This window comes from Salvia splendens, chromosome 3, assembly GCF_004379255.2.
Source record: "Salvia splendens isolate huo1 chromosome 3, SspV2, whole genome shotgun sequence".
NCBI classification, from domain to species: domain Eukaryota; kingdom Viridiplantae; phylum Streptophyta; class Magnoliopsida; order Lamiales; family Lamiaceae; genus Salvia; species Salvia splendens.
The window spans coordinates 6,718,048-6,733,651 of record NC_056034.1 but is presented as its reverse complement, the minus strand read 5'-3'; the positions used below and the strand labels follow the sequence as shown (position 1 = coordinate 6,733,651).

The 15,604-nt window shown below is 39.9% G+C and overlaps 3 protein-coding genes across 3 annotated transcripts; 2 read left to right on the top strand and 1 right to left on the bottom strand.

The window, feature by feature from the left end:
- Positions 1 to 1,257: 1,257 nt before the first annotated feature.
- On the bottom strand, positions 1,258 to 2,839 carry LOC121797442 (protein RGF1 INDUCIBLE TRANSCRIPTION FACTOR 1-like). The gene is made up of 4 exons (XM_042196198.1): positions 2,678 to 2,839; positions 2,284 to 2,481; positions 1,973 to 2,197; positions 1,258 to 1,861 (listed from the first exon to the last, which is right to left on the bottom strand). Exons 1-4 carry the CDS (start codon positions 2,678 to 2,680, stop codon positions 1,628 to 1,630), a joined length of 660 nt encoding a protein of 219 aa, XP_042052132.1. The 5' UTR covers positions 2,681 to 2,839; the 3' UTR covers positions 1,258 to 1,627.
- An 8,935-nt stretch (positions 2,840 to 11,774) lies between these two features.
- On the top strand, positions 11,775 to 12,083 carry LOC121796484. The gene has a single exon (XM_042195325.1). The coding sequence runs from the start codon at positions 11,775 to 11,777 to the stop codon at positions 12,081 to 12,083; it is 309 nt and encodes a 102-aa protein (XP_042051259.1).
- A 2,303-nt stretch (positions 12,084 to 14,386) lies between these two features.
- LOC121793898 (putative gamma-glutamylcyclotransferase At3g02910) lies at positions 14,387 to 15,516 on the top strand. The gene has a single exon (XM_042191919.1). It carries the CDS (start codon positions 14,633 to 14,635, stop codon positions 15,134 to 15,136), a length of 504 nt encoding a protein of 167 aa, XP_042047853.1. The 5' UTR covers positions 14,387 to 14,632; the 3' UTR covers positions 15,137 to 15,516.
- The last annotated feature ends 88 nt before the right edge of the window (positions 15,517 to 15,604 follow it).

The window sequence follows — 15,604 nt, the reverse complement described above, 5'->3', positions numbered from 1 at the left end:
TGACACCACGTGGTAGTGGGTGTGTTGGACATCCTGTATGGGTCCACTAACTCCTTGTTCGGTCGAATACTGAGACCGAACTGCTTCGGTTGCCGATCTGAGAGTAGAGCTTGATTGGTTGGCTTTTACCGAGCTGTAGGCTGAGGCCGAACTCTTTGGTAATGCCGAACTCATACTCCTGCTTTGGTTGCCGATCTGAGAGTAGAGCTTGATGCCGACCTGAGAGCAGAGCTTGATAGGTTGGCTTTTACCGAGCTGTAGGCTGAGGCCGAACTCTTTGGTAATGCCGAACTCATACTCCTGCTTGGGCTTTGGGCTGATGGGCCGTCGTTGCTGTTGGGCTTGTTTAGTACGCACCCCATCACGTGTCGTGTCAAAAATTGTCAGCCCTAGTTTTTAATCCACTATAACTTTCGTTTTCTATCAACCTAATACCAACCCATGTCCAACTTAATTATTTCAGCCTTAATCATGTTTAAAATAATTGAAAACCATCGAATCGACTTCTGAGTTTGCATGTCTTTTTTTATAAAGAATTGTTTTCGACTTGGCCCGATCGATAAAATATTACTGAAATAAATTCTTATTGCTATACATTGTCATAACTTAGGTTATGATTGATACTGCGACACGTAACTCAACCAAAATAACATTAGATGTATATCGCTACTGCTTGATTTGATTGATTGATATCCTTATTCGCCTAATTATTAATGTGTTTCATATTGAAGTTTGGCATACCGCCCATCCCTTTACACGATTCTTTATCATAGAAACTTAATTTTTCATACATTTTTTTTTCAGCTTCACTTTTCTTCGGTCTCAAAAGCCGATATATGTGAATAATATCGAAAATATAATACTACTACGTACTATTCTTTTATAAAAGAAGAGAATAAAATGGAGGTATGAACATGAATATTGGGTAATGTGGTTGGCCCGTGAAGAATAAATTATTGAAATAAATGGGCATCTTTCATTATAAAATATATCATTAATGTAATCATGTTAGTTCCCCATCGACAAAAAAATACTTCTCTATTAAAGTGGAAACAACAATGGGCAACGCCACTGATAAATATTAAATCTTGCTTTGGTGGCTGGCTGCCCCTTTATTCTCGTCAAAAGTTGCTCATTATTTTCCTCATCAAAATAAATAAAAATTCAACCATATGAAACAAGAATCATCAACTCAAATTTCCAATTTCTTGACCCCATTATCATCACTTGTAAAATCAAAAGCAAGGTGTGAATATGTTTATAGTGGAAGCAAAATCGTACTCCATATAATTACTATTTGTCAAAACTATGGAATTACAAGTACATACTAATTACATAAAGTGATATATACACATATTTCGGTAATTCGATCACAAATTGAGGATTAGAATGATGTGCTGCTTCTCCCTCAAATCTATCTAGCCCTTTATTCTTTTTATACTTTACTATGTTACACAACATATGATGCTAATTTTTCCAATTTTATTTTTTACTTTTTTATTTTTTGCACAATGTAACAGTGCACTGCAAATAAACATACCGCACTATGCAGTTTTGGTGTTCCGGCATCGGCTTCCATTGCCACAGCTCAGTTTGCTGGAATCACAACGCCATCATCATTACCTTTTCAATATCCTAGTAGAAGCCCGCCGGTGGGAGCTCGGCGAGGAACGCCCTTCCGCCGCTTCGCTGCAGCGGTCTGAGGCGGCGTCGACGGAGTAAATCCCTGCACCTTGCTTCTAACAACTTGTTTACGGATGCTGGCGGCGTTCATCGACTCGAACGACTCGTCCGAGTCGGAAGCGCCACCGTCATCCGTCCTCATCTTCTCCTTATCGAAATTCTTCGATGTTCCGACGATCTGCAGCCATTGCGGAGATAAAATGAGTGCCAAATTGAGGGGATTTGAGATTTTGATTCGATCAACAGAATTTTATATTTGAAACTGAATTTCGAATTCGTAAATTCAGACCTTGCAGCCAATGGAACAGAAATCGAAGGAATCGAGGAGGCTGCGATCGCAGACGCAGCAGGTGTTGGTGGCGGCGCCTTTGCCGGGGCGCGGCTGAGGGCGGCGGCGCTGATTCAGGAACACAATTTTGGCGCTGTTGATAATGTAGGTTTGAACCCCTGCTATGTCCAAGTACTTTTGAATCTCCCCCACTCTAATCACATCGTGGTATGACGATCTCCGTATCTGCAAATAAAATCCTATCTCGTTAAATTGATCGATTCTAGCTAAAAATTGAATGATTGGAGGCAAAAATTCTGAGCTATTCTGACCTGAATATGGCGGTGATCCTTGTGAAAGTTGAGGCAAAGTGAGCAAATCGGTCCGTCGATGCAATCCAAGCAGAACATGTTGCACTCGCTCTTGTGCGCTGCCGCCGCGTGCACCTTGCATTGGCCAAAGAAGCTGCTCTGTAGCAGCGGCCGCAGCCACGGCGGCCATTTGCTGCCGTCGTCGTCTTCTACATCGCCCTGAAATCACGATCGGAGAGTATAAAAGCGATTCAATTCGTCGATTAAAAAGTCTCGATCGATCAGGAAAAACACACACACACAGAGTCAATCAAATACAATCAGTGTAAATGCATGAATACTGTTGCATTCGAGAATCGATGGCGTCGATCGACACATATTGGTAGTAATTGATGAAGAGAGTTGTATTACTAACCATTGATTGCAGGTGCAGAAATAGTGGAGTTTTGATGAAATTGAGAATGAGAGGAAATGTATGTGGGCAGAGTTTTTTATTGAATAGAAGAAAGGGAAAGGCGAAGAACTTTCAGCTATAGACTCAAGGCAATGGGAAAAGCCAAAAGGTTTCCTTTTTTCTATCCCCGATTTATGACGCTCTCCAATTCCAACCAATTTTATTTTTCTATTTTCTTGCATGACTAATGCCTAATCTTCTAATTTTATTTCATTTTATTAATTTATTATAGTACTACTTGTTACTTTTAATTGGAATCGCTTTGCCCCCTAAATTTGACTAACACCTCCATAAATCTGCACAATTTTTAATTTGCCATTAATACTACCGCCTCAATGTAATCGTTTTTTTTGAAAGCATGTAACATGTTTTATAGAATGGATTTATGCCATCTTTGTATGATGAAAAATAATGAAGTAACGATTTATTCGAATATTGTGAAGAATAATTACAACATGAGGTATCTGGTTCTGGTAGAAGATCGAAAGGTTGTAATAATAGCAAAGTTCAAGTGACAAAGTAGTTCAAATTAATGTTCATTAAATTAAGCTAAATGGCCAAATTTAAAAAGTGATACTTATATTTTATTTTACCTATTTTCTACATTACCTAATGCGACATCGACTTTAGCGGATATTCACATGCCCGAGTAGGCAAGTTAGCCTTGCATACATAATGCAATCAAGTCTCATAAATTTTGTTGATATTTCAGATATATTGATTGCCAAAGTTTACGAATATATTCATTGAATCTTTTTCATAAACTTAGTTAATAAGGAGTACTACTAACTTTTATGAAATGGAAATGAAGTTTTAAGCATAGAAAAAATTAGGAGAATTTCAAGTAATTACAAAAAATATATCACTGGTAAAGGATGAGTGTTAAGAGCATCCGCAATGGGCGGACGATGGCACGCCCGATAGCGAGAATCGTCCGCGCCATCCATCGTCCGCACCCATTGCGGGTGCGTGCCATAGGGCGCGGACGATAGTCGCGCCCTATACTTCGGTCGCGGAGGATAGCGCGGACGATGGCCATCGGCCGCGCCATCGTCCGCCCCATTGCGGCTGTCGCGGACGATGGTTATCGTCCGCGCCATCATCCGCCCCATTGTGGAGGTCGCGGACGATCGACTCGGACGATGGCACGCGGTTTTGATTTTCTATTTAAATCTCGTTTCTCATTCAGTTGTGCATACGAACATATCGACTATCTCTTTACATATTCTCTCTCTACATCTAACCAACATGAATCTCGGCGACGACATCAATAGTTCTAGTTCATCTGAATCTGGTGGTTCGCTTGACGAAGCATTAGATGCAGCCGTTGAAGAGGCCATGGCGGCATGCTATGCGCAAATGCAGCGCGAGAAGGAGGCGGCGGCCGCGGCGGCGGCAGCGGCGGCTGAGCAAGTCCATTGGCCTATTCGACAAAGGTCGTATGTCCGACGCGACCACCAGGAAGCTCACAGACGTCTGGTTGAAGACTATTTTGCCGATCAACCGCGATGAGGCCCGACTATTTTCCGCCGCCGGTTTAGAATGTCGAGGTACCTTTTTCTCAGCATTGTTCGTACATTGTCTTCACGTGATGAATACTTCACGTTTCGGGAGGACGGCATCAGGAAACCCGGCCTTACACCATTGCAAAAGTGCACGACTGCTATTCGTCAGTTGGCATACGGCACCACGGCGGACCTTTTTGACGAGTACCTCCACTGTGGGGAGACTACAGGCCGCGAGTGTCTGAAGAGCTTTTGTCGGGGGATAGTAGAGGCCTATGGCGACACATATTTGCGCAAGCCGACAGCCACTGATTGCCATGGTCTGATGCAGATGCACGAGAGGGCGCACGGGTTTCCCGGGATGCTCTGGAGCATCGACTGTATGCACTAGGAGTGGAAGAATTGTCCGACGGCGTGGAGAGGCCAATTCACAAGTGGATACAAGGGCAGCCACCCGACGATGATCCTCGAAGCCGTCGCTGACCATCGGCTCTGGATCTGGCATGCTTACTTCGGCGTAGCCGGGTCGAACAACGACATCAACGTCCTCAACTCGTCCACCCTCTTCACCGACCAATGTAACGGCAATGGCCCGACCATCGAGTTTACTGCCAACAGACGCCAATACCATATGGGGTACTACTTGGCCGATGGCATCTACCCACGGTGGCCAGTTTTCCTAAAGACAGTCAGCTGCCAATTGGTGAGAAGAGGGTTTTATTTGCGCAAAAGCAGGAGGCGGCGCGGAAGGATATCGAGCGGGCATTTGGGGTGCTCCAATCACGGTGGGCAATTGTGAAAGGGCCGGCTCGTTTCTGGTACAAGGAAGTCATCGCCAATGTCATATATGCGTGCATAATCATCCACAACATGATAGTCGAGAGTGAAGGCGGAAGCATCACCGACTGGAATGAAGACGACCGTGCATCTAGCTCTTCCGGCACATCGACCGACACACCCGATAGAGGGTTACCGTTAGGCTTCGAAGAGGTTCTATCTAGACAGGCCTCAATGCGCAACCAACAGGAGCATGCGCAGGTCATGAGCGACATGATTGAAGAAGTGTGGGCTCGTAACCGCCGTCGCTGAGTTTGCATTTTTTTTAATTCGCATTGTAATGTATTAATTTTTATTAAATGAAATTCAGTTTTTGAAATTCGTATTTTAATGTATTTTTTTTTTATTCGTATGAATTTTGTAAATATTAAAAAAATGATGACGTGGCGCGCCTTAGGGCGCCCCACTGCAGGTGGGGAGGTAGAAGGATAAAACTACTGACGTAGCGCGCCTTAGGGCGCCCCATTGCTAATGCCCTAATGCTACGAGTCGACCTAACCTACTTGATTTGACAAAAATATGGTAAACCTGTTTTTATTAGAAATTTCATAATTCAAGGATAACTATGTTTCAATCCTAAAACAGTAATTTGTCGTCTCAGTACATTTTAATCTGACTCTGCTTAAATTAAGGATAACTGTGTTTCACCCCAAAAACAGTAATTTGTCGTCACAGATGACATTTCACTTTGAAATTGATGGGATTGTCTGTGGTTTGGTAACTGTGTTGTACCACTAGGTGTCCACCGTAAGGGGGACACTCCATTAGTCTTGCCTCAGTTTTTGTCCATAGCCTCAATTTTTTTGTTTATAGTCCAAAAATTTTGTTTCCGCCACTATGGTCAACACTTCCAATAGCCCCAAAATTGTATTGCAAAAGGGTAAAATTATATAACGAATAATTAAAATAAAATACAACTAAATATTCGTCGTATTAAAGTACAGGAAAAATTATACAACGAAAATTTAATGGAATGGGGTGTATTTATAGGTGAATTAAATCGAATTCAAAAAAACACCGCCTATAGCCGCGTCGGGCACCGTTCCACTATAGGCGCCCCGCCAATCCGCCGCGTCCGCCCCGGAGTCGCCGCGTCCTCGCCCCCTGTCGCCGCATGCCCGTCCGCCGCCTACCGCCCCCACACTCCTCGTCCGCCCCGGGGGCGGACAACACCTCCACTATAGACCGCCCTGGGATCGCCCCCGTCGGGACTATAGGCGCGGCGGTCCCATAGTGGACACTCTGAAAAGCACATCCATAAATTTGAAATTGCATCTATTCTATTCATTTTTATTATGAAAATGCTATATGCACATAATATGTGTATTTGTGTAATATCCGTGAATTAATTAATTCCATGACTAATTTATCCTTCAACTAAATCGGTAGATAAAACATGATAGGAGGCATTTTTATCATTTAAGCAAATATTTTAGAGCATCTGCAACGGTGGACGGACGTCCGCTGCTGCTCTCGCGCCACTGGCACGGCACTGCTCGATGCATCGAGCACGTCCGTGCCAGCGAGCTGGTGACATGGCGGCACGCGATTGGGCAACGGCTCTTTGAATATTTTTATTTATTTTTTTAATTCTGTATTAAATTTTAAAAATCGATAAAAAAATTAAAAAAATATTTTCCAAATCCCAAAAATATGGCCGTTTTTTTGCCCGTTTTTCTGAAATTTTTTTATTTGTTTTCCCCGAAATCATCTATATATACACACATTCATCATCCATTTATCACATCAAATCATCTCTCATTCATCTCTCATTCATAATTCTCATACATACTATCTACACCTTCATCTCTCACTCAAAACCTTAAATGGATTTCACCCATCTTATGGCGAAAGCGGAGCGCGAAGAACAAGAATACTACGAACAACATCGTGCCGCTTACGAAGCATATGTCGCGGTGAATACCCCCGCTCCTCCTCCTCAACGAACTAGATCAACTCGCCGCTACATCCATCGTGACCGGGAGGGAGCCCACGAAAGGTTCGTTGCCGACTACTTTGCCGACCAGCCGCGGTTTCCGGCAGATTACTTCAGGCGCCGTTTTCGCATGTCAACGCGCTTGTTTATGCGAATTGTCAACACATTGTCCGCACGTGTTGAATTCTTCCAAACAAGTCCAGATGCAGCCGGCCGGCAAAGTATCACGCCGTTGCAGAAGTGTACGTGTGCCATCCGACAACTCGCTACTAGGCAAACGGCCGACCTCTTCGACGAGTATTTGCATATCGGTGAGTCCACTAGAATCCTTTGTCTAAAAAAATTTTGCGAGCGCGTTCGTTCAGCTTTCGGTGATGAATTCCTTCGGGTACCCACCACCGATGATTGCCAACGGTTACTTCGTCTTCACGAATCAGTCCATGGCTTTCTCGGAATGCTTGGCAGCATTGACTGCATGCATTGGAGGTGGAAGAATTGCCCGACTGCTTGGAGGAGGCAACACCTAAGCGGTCACAAAGGCGGCTGCCCAACACTTATCCTTGAGGCGGTCGCCGACTACCGCCTATGGATTTGACATGCATATTTCGGCGTTGTCGGATCCAACAACGACTTGAACGTGCTCTATTCTTCACCACTCTTCAATGATGTGATGAATGGTGTAGCACCGGCGATCGACTTCACCATCAACGGAAATACATACCACATGGGTTACTATCTCGCCGATGGTATCTACCCAAGGTGGTCGACTTTCGTGAAGACGCTCAGCAACCCGCACAACCCGAGACGAGTTCTTTTTGCGCAGCGTCAAGAGTCCGCGTGGAAAGACGTCGAAAGAGCCTTTGGGGTCCTTCAAGCCCGATTCAACATTGTGAAGGCCCCGGCTCGGCTCTGGTACGTGAATAATATCGCCGACATCATGTACACGTGTATTATCTTACACAACATGATCATAGCCGACGAAGGACCGAGGGCGGCTAGCTTCTACGACGAGGATGAAGCCGGGAGTTCAACCGCGAGGTATCCCCCACGCCGAGGTGTGCATACGACGGAGGGCCAGAGGATCGAGACAAGGCACGCAATGCGCGATACCCGAACCCACATTGAGCTACAAGAAGACCTAATCAAACACATGTGGGCGAAATTCGCAACGAGTAGTGGTTTTTTTTTATTTTTAGTATTTTAATTATGTAATTTTTAATTTTTAGGATTTTAATTATGTCGTTTTTATTTTATTTGTCATTTGTAATATTATTTAGGTTTTTTTAATGAATTTTAATATTATGAAAATGTTTTTGTTTAATTTAATTTTAAATTGAATTGTGCTCGTCCTTGCGGAAGAGCACAGCTGTGGGTGTTGTGCTCTTGCTAGAGAGCAGGCAGAAAAAGTGGGGCCGGGCCCATAACCGTGCTCGCAGGGTTGTGGGCAGTGGCGGATCCAGGATCCGGAAATGGAGGGGGCGGAATATATAGTATTAGCTTGGTTTAGTGCGGACATGGCTATTTTTTTTGTTATTCGGGGCGACGCCGGAGGCAAACAGAGGGGGCGGACATGGTAAAATTACATCCCGATAAGGGAAAAATAGTCGCACGGAGGGGGCGACCGCCCCCTCATGCCCCCTAGATCCGCCACTGGTTGTGGGTGCTCTTAGTAAACAAACATTACTTTGATAGAACATGATGTGAGTAGGTGAGAAAAGTAATTTTGATGTTCGAGGCTAAAGGTCTCGGGTTCGAGTCCACCGTGACGTGACCTTTAAATTTCAATCATTTGCTTATAAATAAAATTTAGAAAAGTAATTTAATTATCAAAACAATAACAAATAGTAATATTTTATGAATGCTAAATTTGAATTCGGTTCAATAGAAAAGTAATTTAATTATCAAAACAATAACAAATAGTAATATTTTATGAATGCTAAATTTGAATTCGGTTCAATAAATATGGTTGAAACAATATCTTTTAATATAATAATAATATTAATAATATGATTAAATTTGAATTTGATGCTTCCAATAAAAATGGGAGATGAAATTGGGATTTGAAGTAGATGGGTTAGCGAATGGAGTTCGAGATGAGTGGACAAAAGTGAATGCCAATTGCCGACGTTGCTATCTTTGTAAGTAGTAGGAGTACTATTAAACAATGGGTTGGACCTCAATAAACCCACTATTATCACCAAACAATTCTCATATTTATGTGGGCTGGACCTCAATAAACTTTTGTGGTATGCCTAATGTTTATTCTACGCGTTTACAATGCCATGATAAACATTTTATATCATTTAGTCTATGTTATTTAAGCCTTATTTTTGTCGTGTTATATCTTATTGTATGCATCATTTTATTTTAGGATAAATTATAAAAAAATTATAAATTTTGGTCAAATTTTAATCAATTTTGGAACTTTCAAAATTTCTCAAGTGTCTCAAAGTTCATGATTTTGGATAAATTATGTATGATTTGGCAAACCGACGTACCATGCGAACAAAACTTTCGGCTACTTATACGACGTCGTTTAGTATATTATTCAATTGTGTCTTTGATTTTTACACATGTGATAAATTCATAATTGTAGAATGATGATTTTTTTTTCATGAGACAACTGAGAAAGATATCAAAGTTATGATATATGAGTAATTGGTCATTTTTCAAAGTTATGGGATCAACCAGAATTTAATCAAATTTCGTATTTTTTTTAAAAAAATCTACACCTTATTTTATGCTAAAGATATATCTATGTCCCAAAAGGTTTGTCAAATATTTCCATTTCCCTTAGACCTACAAAGCTTGTCACATTTCACTTTTACCATTTTTTGCACCGGACCTCACATTCTACTAACTAATTCTCACTTATGTTTTCTTACAAAAATTGTGTACTACATAAAAATAGGACATCCATTTCATTAACTTTTCGACTCACTTTGATTACATTTCTTAAAACTCGTACTAGATCAATATATGACAAACTTTACATGGTGGAGGGAATGGAATATTTAATTTATCTTACTTTATTACTCTGTTTATTTTCTATTTTATTTGTTTCTGTATTATTTATTTTATTTTATTATATTAAGTATAATTTTTTAAATTTTGTGTTCAATAGAAACTATTGAAATAATATAGGTATGATGTGTTTGGATTACAAGATTGTATCTCGGGATTCAATTTCATAATTCAATCCTAGATGGATAATCATTGGATAATTGATTATAGGTAGTCCAATTCAACTAAAATAATTTAACCACTCGATCCTAAATTATATATTAATATTAAATATATCTCGAAACCGACACCACCTACTAATATTGTTTAAGAAATATGAAGAGTGAGAGAGAAAGAGCTGGACCACGTGGAGAGAACAAATGGGTCAAGTGACAAAGTCTCCAAGCCTTCATATCATTCGATCTTCATCATATTTATCATATACTATCAAATTAAATATTCTAGCTAGAGTTTGTAGGTGAACAATTATAACTATATTTTAGTCAATTATACCCATTTGTTTTAACGACATGAGACCCCTTGTATTATAAATTAAATTTATTTACCCGCAAAGCCAGCGCAGTTGGCAACGGATGAGTAGATCTTGCTGCAATGAGTCTGGGTTCAAATTCCACTGTTGTCGTGTAGTTGCTTCCATCTCTCAGGCACAAGTGTGATGCTTGAGAGATGGGCTTCTGACAGCCAGTGGGTTAAGGCTTTCCCCTTAACGGACTACTGCTTATTCTGATTGAACCTCCTCACATGATATAGGGCCAGAGTATCGCCTTTTTTGCTGCAATAAATTAAACTAATTTATCCTCGCACATGAAAAGATTTACTTCCGAATTTGGGAATATCTAAACAATTTTGTATTTCGGAAACCTTAATAGTATGCAAGGAAAAAACAAGATAGAGATATGTTTCTAGGCTTCTACCAATGTTTAATTGCTTCATTTGATCATTAAGCTCAAGAAAATGAGACAAGGGCCGTCGAAGGTCGAGAATAAATCCCTACTCGTAGGGGTGGGAATACGGGTACCCATGGGTACCCGACTCGAAAAAACCGGGTACCCAAAAAATCATATAAAATACTTACTCGATATCCGACTTGATATATTTTCAGGTACCCCAATACCCACTATGGGTATCCAAACCCGACGAATCGGGTACCCAAACTCTTTATATATGTAAATAACTATAAAATTTAAATTGATATTATAATAATTTAAATATAGAAAATATTTGAATAGATAATATCTTTAATATTGCATATATTTTATCGTACAAAACTACAAAATGGGTCACATTTATTTTAAGGGGTAACTGCCTTAAAAGTCTCAAACTTTCACCAAATTTCAGTTTTTTCCATGAACTATAAAATTGGCGTATAATGTCACGAACTTTATCGGGTTACTGGTATTTCCCATTTGACTCGACCCTGCAATTTTCCGGTTGAAAATTTGCATACGTGGCAAGCCTGAAAGTTGACCGGGAGATTGCTGGAAATTCACAAAACGACGTCATTTTACATAGATAAAACGACGTCGTTTCATGATATTACACCTTAAATTCAATTTTATTCCCAAATTGCAAGCCACAAGGTTCAGATTTTAATCCCAATTTCGATTGAATCTTTTACATTTCCAAGATTGTTTCGAATTTAGTCAATTTCTGGCAATTGCAATTCCCATTTTTTTTTGTTTCGATTTCAATTTTGATTTGGGGGCAGAGGTGATTCAACTGTGCATAGTAGAATGATCCGAAGAGGAAGGAGGAGATGAAGCTTCCTCTCATTTGCTCTGCTGAGCTGAAGATCAGATCCTTCGTGTTTGTTGTTTCCGACCTAACCGACGATTCATCTTCTCCAGTGAAATCTTCCGTAAGAGGCCTCGTTTTATGCTTGGAAACTGAATCCGTTCAATCTGTTGTGGCCAAGGTAGAGGCTGTCGGTGCTGTTTCGGAAGATGAAGTGATCGAGTTTGAAGACGCTTGCTGCGGCGAGGTCATGTGCAAGGTGAAGGTCCCATATTGCAACCTCTGGCTAATCTGCTTGCCTGCAAATAAATGGGGCGACGTGGCAGCTTAAACATCTATTCCAGAACGTGTCAAGTTGGGGCAGCTCTTTAACTTGTTTACATTTCTCTATCTGAATTCCTAGTTGACTTAGTTTCACTCGCTTTTGTTATGAGAGTTGAGAGTTTTGTAGAGTAGTGATAACCGACACGATTTGAGAGAAGGAAAGTTGCGATTGAAGAAAAGGAAACCGACGCCGGCGACGACGTGGATGGCAAATTGCTGCTGATGCAAAGAAACAACGGAGCTGCTATTGTGAGATTGAGAAGGAGAAAATATATCTGATTTTAGGGTAGGGTTATTTGGGGATTTTGGGCTAGTCAATAAATTTTTTAACAGGTCAGCAGCCACGTCATCTTAAAAACACACACCAGCTTGCTTCATAGTCGGAAAACACATCATGGGAAAACGGCAACTAAATATAAAGTTCGTGACATTATACGCCAATTTTATAGTTCGTGAGAAAAACTGGAATTTGGTGAAAGTTTGTGACTTTTAAGGTAGTTACCCCTTATTTTAAAGTGCATTATTATTTTTGTTTTAAGGAAATTGATTATGCAATATGTAAATTTTACAGTATTACACATTGAATCAAATATAGAAACAATCAACAATATAATTCAAAAGTCAAAAACCAATTGGATATTAAAAATTAGTCTAAATAATAAATTGGGTATTAAAAAATAGTCTAAATAATAAATCGGGTGTTCGGGTAATACCCGATACCCGATCGGGTTACCCAATACCCGAATTATCTTAAATTTCATTACCCAATCTCATACACAATCCCATAAAATTGGGAATTGGGTTCGGGTAAACCCAATACCCGATATCCGTATTCCCACCCCTACCCACTCGCATAAGTAACTAACTATCAAACCGATTGGTTATTGAATAACTTAAATCATACATATAAAACATTATGATATGAATAATTTTATCTCTTTACATTCTATCTATAAAATAATTTGAGTACTACTCACTCTGTTCTCTCATAGTTAAGTCATTTTTCCATTTCGAAAAGTTCCCTCATAGTTGAGTCATTTCCACACATAATACAGTACTTTTTTAGACTTTACTCTCTTTTACTTTATTCTTTCTACTTTATTTATTTTCTACTTTATTCTTTCTATTTTTTTTCTCTCTCTTACTTTTTTTTATCTATTTATCTAACACTCAACATCCTTTTCTTAAACTCTGTACCAAAAAGTTTCGCCTTAACCATGAGGTGACGAAGGGAGTACTATCTTATTAATCAATAATGCCGTAAAATAGTGTGTGATTTGGTCAAGCGGTAAAGAGGTTAATGCCTGAGCTTCGAGTCCTCCGTGGCACGAACTTTAAATTTAAAGTTATTTAATTATAAAAATAATAATAATAAAAATAATGCCATAAAATATTTTATTGGCGTTATTTTATTTTTGGTCCAAAAAGACTCTCAGTAAATTGTTATGAATGAAACGAGCACGTGTAAGGATTATGGGCTCAAGATAAAACATAATCTTGGATCCAAACAAAAAACGAACGACAAAAGAGACATATCTTCTTGTGCATATTCGTAAGATGTGTTCATATTTGCATTGGACTTCTTGCATCGGAATTATAACCGGATAGACTCCATTGATTTCAGCTTGCAACCAATGCCAGAATCGTCTTCAATAAATTAATTCTGCTACTACTACACAGTTATATGACACGTTTAAATAAAAGTACAAATAAAAAACAAAAACAAATTTAAAATCTATTTTGTCCATAATATCTTTGCCATTCAATTTATTTTAATTTCGAGCTATTTCTAAAATAGGGTCCGCTAGCATCCTAGAAGTAGCATCAAGAAAACAAACAAATCGACACGTCACATTATTTTGTAATACTACGTAGATAACAAGAATTGTACCAAGAGAGCGTCCATAATCATCATTTTGATATGTCCAATGAGACATGCAAAGTCACCTCTTACACATTCTTTCATTACAATTTTTTAGTCTTGTATTTTCTTTATGTTTTGTTCAAGACATATTAAATTTTTTTCAATACGGTCGTAGTAATTTTTTTAACTTTAAGACAATTTTTATTTTTATATAGCATTCAAATAGACAATAGGCGATCCAAATTTCACGATATAATACTTTCTCGGTTTTAAGATAGTTGAATCAATTCTATTAAGCACGAATTTAATAAATTAATATCTAAATATTAAAATAAAGAGGTAAAAAGTATGAAGTATAAAGCATTTTGCAAAAAAAAAATAACTCAATTATAATGAGACAATAAATACAATTCAACTATTTTAGAAGAAATTATATTTTCCATACAAATTAGTACTATTACATGGCGTGTGAGCCCCACACGGATACGTACATACACACATTCCGTATTACAGAAATATACTATACCCCACGGATACGTACACAAAAACACAGGATTATGTGCATATGTGGAGTATATATATAGAGCAGCGGAGCAAGATTTTAATGGTGAATTGCCGTACGAGAATAGTATCATATTAATTCTCAAGAGAATCTCACATCACATCCAAAAAAATCGAAAGAGAAATCCTGAATGGGAGTGGTGGCCGAGGCGACGCTGATATTCACCTACGGCACTCTGAAGCAGGGCTTCTCCAACCACGCTCTCCTCCAGGACCTCATCTCCACCGGCGACGCCGCATTTGTCCGCGCCGCCCGCACCCTGCACCCCCTCCCCCTCGTCTGCGGGCCCTACCGCGTCCCCTTCCTCCTCAACCTTCCCGGCCTCGGCCACCGCGTCTCCGGCGAGATCTACGCCGTCTCCCCCGCCGCCGTCGCCAGGATGGACGACCTCGAGGGGATCGGCCGGGGCCACTACGAGCGCCTGCCGATCCAGATCGAGACAGAGGCGGAGACGGTGGAGGCGTACTACGCCCACGGGAGCTACGCGGAGGCGATGTGGCGGAGGAGCGGAGGAGAGGCGTATAATTGCTACACGGAAAAAGCGGCCAAGGGATACGTGAGGCGCATGGATCGGCCTCAGCATCTTACTTTTCTGGACCAAATTGCCCTCTTTCTTTCCTCTTCCGCTAGCTGACTCCGACTTGCTTCCAACTCTCTGTTTCTTTTCATTCTTTAATAGTACTCTATGTATGGAGAGTACTCCTAATAATTATGTAAAGAAACAGAAATCAATGATCTGCTATTCTACCCAAATGCAAAATGTCAAATACACCTCAAATATGCCATCAATATGATTTCGGAGTTCCGATGGTGAAATTTGTGGAATCTATTAGACTGAGATATACTCATATTCTGAGTTGGAAAAGTGGGACTCGTGTTTTAAGTTAAAAACGTAATTCCTACATAAACTTTCTAATTATATCGATAACTTCAATATTGCTACAGGAACTTTTCTTTGAACTTTTTTTTAGTTCTAACATACTTTAGTCCTTAAGGAACATTCTAATTTAATTATAATTGCAGAGAAATGATAATTTGTTGAGACAGTCCAACTTTTTGTGTAGATTTTTCTATTCTATTATAGTACACAAATTTGGTACTT